Source organism: Sphaeroforma arctica, assembly GCF_001186125.1.
Source record: "Sphaeroforma arctica JP610 unplaced genomic scaffold supercont1.343, whole genome shotgun sequence".
In the NCBI taxonomy this organism is placed as follows: Eukaryota; class Ichthyosporea; order Ichthyophonida; genus Sphaeroforma; species Sphaeroforma arctica.
The window spans coordinates 68,479-74,321 of NW_014040215.1; the positions used below are offsets into that span (position 1 = coordinate 68,479).

General features: G+C 41.9%; 1 protein-coding gene across 1 annotated transcript in view; it reads right to left on the minus strand.

Moving 5' to 3' along the window:
- SARC_05418 (hypothetical protein) overlaps nt 1-5,843 on the minus strand; it is a gene marked incomplete at its 5' end in the record, with an annotated part of 11,467 nt that overhangs the window by 2,121 nt on the left and 3,503 nt on the right. Inside the window, 7 exons of the mRNA XM_014300726.1 lie at nt 1,291-1,371; nt 2,002-2,241; nt 2,944-3,088; nt 3,218-3,276; nt 3,750-3,880; nt 4,402-4,524; nt 5,626-5,753. Of these exons, the coding sequence (XP_014156201.1) occupies nt 1,291-1,371; nt 2,002-2,241; nt 2,944-3,088; nt 3,218-3,276; nt 3,750-3,880; nt 4,402-4,524; nt 5,626-5,753 (907 nt within the window). The remainder of the gene's footprint in view (nt 1-1,290; nt 1,372-2,001; nt 2,242-2,943; nt 3,089-3,217; nt 3,277-3,749; nt 3,881-4,401; nt 4,525-5,625; nt 5,754-5,843) is intronic.

Consider the following 5,843-nt stretch of genomic DNA (forward strand, 5'->3'; position numbering starts at 1 on the left):
GCTGGTGAGTTAGGGCAGAGATGGAAGAGACGTTATATTACCCTAGAGTTCATAAACATATGTGAGTGTAGTGTGGTGATGGACAGAGATAGAAGAATATTTATATACTTAGAGGCATAGACATATATATGTGTGTTGGGTTATAGACAGAGATAGAAGGATATTTATATACTTAGATGTATATACATGCGTGTGTGTGTGTTGGGTTATGGACAGAGATAGAAGGATATTTATATACTTAAGTGGCATAGACATGTGTGTGTGTGTTGGGTTATACACAGAGATAGAAGGATATTTATATACTTAGATGCATATACATGTGTGTGTGTTGGGTTATGGACAGATAGAAGAATATTTATATACTTAGAGGCATATACATGTGTGTGTATTGGGATATGGACAGAGATAGAAGGATATTTATATACTTAGAGGCATAGGCATATGTGTGTGTGTGTTGGGAGAAGGTTTATATACTTAGATGCATATTCATGTGTGTGTGTGTTGGGTGATGAACATGCTGTCGGCCTGTGGACAGAAGTAGAACGATTCTAGATATATATACATGTGTGTGTGTGATCTGTGCGTGTCTGTGTGTGTCTGTGTAGGTCTACTTATGCGGGTGAGTGAGTGTGTTTACACTTACACCACATCCTCGCACAGCTAGTCCGCTTGTCTTATAATAATAATTAATGTACGGTTTAAATCCTATGAATATAGCTCTCATCTGTATCTGGCACAACAATAGAAAGCTGCGTATAGCTGCCGATTTAGGGTTTTGAAGGTTTAGGGTCAAGGGTTTTCACCCTGGCGTCGTACTATCACGAACTACCAGGCTAGTGGTAAGAGTTAAATTTGCAAAGTGCTATTGATGGTTTGGATGATGCTGGAAATGAACCGGAGCAGTCTCGTACAATTCATACGATATCTGTCACACATACACATACATATACTACTAACTGATCGCTTTATCACAAACTCAAACTCGTATATACCCTTGCATATGCATAGCCTGATAGTCTGACCTGTATCTGTATATCTGTCTGAAGACGATGGGCTGTACGGTATTACACCTTCCATTGCACACAAATTCCAAATGATTTATCTTGGAATATAAAGGCAACCGCGTGAACACCCAAACACGGGACTGTCCTCGAGTTTAAATCTCGGTACACAAGTCATACCAACTAAAGAACGTAAAAATTAAAATATCGTTTACCTATCAATCTGGTGCAAATTCAACCGATCATCACGTTAAAAAGGATCAACACGACATGAAACGTTTAGACTTACAAATGGAAGCACAGATCCGAAGGACAGGAACTGTACGAAGATACCGGCCACAGCCAGCTGCCGCGAGTCCATGCAACCAGCCTATTCGACAAAAAGAGCAAGAATCTCATTGGTCAAATGATAAAAAGTCCTTGGGAGTGGCGGCCTTGGTCAGGGGAACACCACTCATGATGGTGCAATTCAGAATAAGGGCCAGAAACAAGTATCGAACTTGTCGTCTGTAGTTGTCGAAATTGGTTATAAATATATATATATATATATAAATATATATGATATAATATATTGTGTGTGTGTGTGTGTGTGTGTATGTATATATGTATCACTTATATACATGTATATATCACTTGACGATTGTAGCGGTTTGACTGTATGCAAACGCGCAATAGACCTACTAGTCCATTGCACCTCAGCTGTGAATACAGCGCTACAGACACCTTAGAAAGCAACGTGCAGCGTGCAACTACAGTAGCTACAGGTGATGGCATAAGAGAGATGTCAGAACTAATAAATTGTTAGTATATTCGTACATACCACTACAACAAAGAGCTCCACCAGTCACAGTTACAAGGCCATGATCATCACACACAGCCCTGACAGTCATAGATGGTTCTAGTCTAAGCGAACATATCAGCTACACATACGACTACTTGAAAATTCAGGCCTATGCGGGTATATGTATATAAACATATATGTATATATATTTATACATACCACGACAACGATAAGCTCCACAGGCCATAGTTCCGTGACCATGATCATCAGACACGAGCCAGACAGCCACAGATGAGTGCTCCATTCGTAGAAGGCTTCGTGCGACCAACCGGTCCAGTTTGCTTTGAACCATTCCTTCACAACCAGATACACGCCGGCCCACACAGCCATCATCCACCACATGCCGGCACGCGTTATGGCTACACCCACGTAGCCCATGCCCAGGCTGTTGCTGGTGACCTGATCAAGGTAAAGTATGTGGTCAAAGTATGGAAAAAAAGAGACGCGCAGTTTTAGTATATGCGGTCGTGCAGGGATGAAGAGTGTATGTAAGGATGATTAATGGGTCACATTCTCTTAGTTTAGTGCACGCCTATTCGCATACTACCAACTTAAGACAGATTGTTGACAATTATATATTGGAATATGGGAGCAATGAAGTGAGAGACCTCTTCCCACCCTTTTTCTTTGATATAAATTAATATAAACTTTATATACAATGAGAATGCATTACGTAAACGGCTTAGGAGAAGCCTGTAAGTGGAGTTGGTTAGTTATAGGATAAGGTAAGGAATGAGGCGGATAGGCAGCTGACCGAGGGTATATACTATCGAGGGATTGCCTGCGTGTGTGTCATTGGTATCCAGTAAAATATAACTAGCTGATTAAGTGCCTCCCCCAATATATATATATATATTCTGCATTTGCATACATATATTCCATGTATATGAAAATACATCCACCTGTCATCTCAGCTCATACCTATCACAATCGCACATCGTGCCGCACATTGAAACATCTTGGAAATGAGCTGGTTTTTGATTCGTTATTCCCGCCGATATCGTTCCTGCGGGTATATATAGAGGTGTATACATATGCATACATACTACTTAATATTCACTATATCGCCACATGTGAGGAGCTGTTACCAGGAACTCTTACCAGGAACCAGCCCACAACAATCATCCAAAGCGTGGCGAAGATTGTGATGGTCTTGATCATGGCTTGGCCGTCAGCGCCAGTGCCTTGAACGACCTTCTTCAGTGACTCAAACAGAAACATGCCCCACAAACCAGGCAGAGAAAACCTGTGGATACCCCAGGAGGATGATATGAAATATCAATCTAGGGTTTTGGGGCTAGGGTTGTGAATGAACCACGACAAGGATGCAAGTGATGAACAGACAGGTGCAGCACAGACCACTAACTTAACATACCTGCAGTAATCGGCTGCCTGGTCGGCGATAACACTGTCTACTCCAACTAGCGTAAGGACCTGAAGTGCGACGGAGCCAGGTGAATATGGTCAGTAACGATGCATGGGAGCCAAAAAGGACAAATTGCGAATCGTTACTGATGATAGCGTAGATCGGAAACCCTGGCAATCCAACAACTCATAGCGCTATATGGACTATAAACGGACTCGAATTATTTCGCCGTACCAATTGATAGAGAATACTAGCGCGGACTCCTGTCCCAATTGAAGGTGGCGATTGGTCATTGCAGAGCACAATATTGCCACACAGCAGGATGTAGACCGAATAGAACTCGTGACTATATTCACAACTGGGAATAGGTTCGGCTTCAAACCGTACTCTGCTTGACAGATTCAGAAAGGGACGCGTGTTGCCTACGTGATACGGACGCAGCACTCTGAGAAACTAGTGTTTGTGTTCAACAACAGGAACGGGTCTGGATGCATATTATATATTTTAGGTAGACACAGCACATGTGACCGATATTGCTTACCTGGTACGAACACAGCCACAGGAAAGTAATTGGCAATGACATCACCAGCAACAACAGCCATGTTCTCTGCAAGGCTTGAGATTCGTAGCCCTGAGCCTCATTCATAGATATCAACGGGGATGCTAGTGTGTCTGTTGAGAATCAGGATTTCGGATGAGAATGCAGAAAACGGAGTTTAGGATTTTAGAATTCGGGTCTTGAATTTTGGGTTTGTATTCTTTTATATGCAGATGCAAGGTTGACTCTACAAAATCAGCGGCCGGCATATAGTATTCTGGAGTGGCATCAAGTCAAACAGCCCACAAGCGGGCATGCATACATGGCACCTAGATACCAAACACAAGAAGAGCCCGAATCTTTACACAGTGTATATACAGATCATACAATTATGAACAATTGATAGTGTAGATATCTTTAACAACCGAGAATCGTACATTACAGTGACGAAAAACAACAAAAATCGAACAAACAAAAACAGCAACAAAGACAGAAAAATGTACGGTAAATTGAACGCGGATAATGCAAGACCGAAAAGTTACGTCAATAGGATTGGTCAATAACAGCGCGTAAAACAACTAATAAAGATCAATATCAGAAGCAATCTTTACCCAAAATAATCTAGAACAGCAGCAACAGCAGAAACGATCGTTACCTAAAGCGGATATGAGGGATATGCCCCAAGTATTGCCCGTGATGGACATGTACGCTGTGGCGAGTGCTGCACTACCAAAGGCGGCGTGGCCCAGAGTGCCCAGGTATAGCGCCGCGATGACCTCTGCGGGTATAGACATGGTTAAAAATACGACACGGCTCAGCTAAGGCACTTGTGCGTCATTGGAGATATGCCAGGCGTGTATGGTTGCTCAGTCTGGACTACAAAAGGTTGGTAACTTTCTGTGCTGGGTGAGGAATGCCTTCTACTTTCACATTCAGATACTTGAGGGCTAGGGGTATCACAGACGGATAATCAACACACACAATGGAGTCTTGGTTCAGCCTTCAATACCAACCCATTCACTATAATGGAATTTGGGGACATACTATGCAATTGGATGGAGGGATGTGTAAGTGATCAGATGTTTGTGAGGCTATGGACGCAGACTTCGAAGTTCAGACTACCAGAGCATGCAGTGCAAATGAACTCTATGAATATTTGATGCAGAAATATGCGAATATTCAATACAAACGATCCTGGGTCAGCCGCTGGATCCAGCTCATCACAGATAATCTTCGACACGGTCAGTGACGAGGTATGTCTGTACAAATACAGGCATTTTAAAGGCCAAAACTGAACATAGCCTTCAATAAGCAGTACCGATACACCCTGTATTGATACAGGCAAGTGTTTCACTCACTTGAAAGAACAAGTACAATATATTAAATAAACCAAATTTACACACACACACACAAAAACACTCGAGCACAGTGAATGAGGCACGAGCCCGGTCCGAGACGGATTTGTAAGTTCGCGATAAAAGATTTACAGCAAATGCATATACCAACAACAGCCAAACACACTTTCTGAGAAACTTGTTGGGCCCAAGGTGCATCAGTAAGTTTAGGACAATAAGCTTAAGACATATGGGCAAATAATCAACCACGCACAGAAATAAAGTGCTTACTAAAAGACAGGATGAACCAAAAAAATTGATACGTACTTACGACGTATGTATAAGCACCGTTAGTAAAGGACGTACCAGGCAAAGCAGATCATTACGTTCGAACCATTGAATTTACTACGTGTACGTACACCATCCACAGCCAAGCACAGTAAATAAACCATATACCAGGCAAAGCGGATCAGCAAGTTTGCAATATTGAATATATGACATATACGGACATTAAAAACGCAAAAGATAGTTAAGGGGGCACTCACCAGGTCCCAGGTGGATCAGTATATTCGCAGCATGCGGAACAGAGAGTACCAGCGTTTCTTGGAGGTGATTAAGCCACCCATGGACCTCGTCGTAGTTGTCGCTATCGGCGTCCGAGTCCTCAGTTATTCTGCATGATTTTAGGTTTTAGGGTTTTAGTATATAAATATAAATATATATATAAATATATATATATAAATATATATATATATATATATAT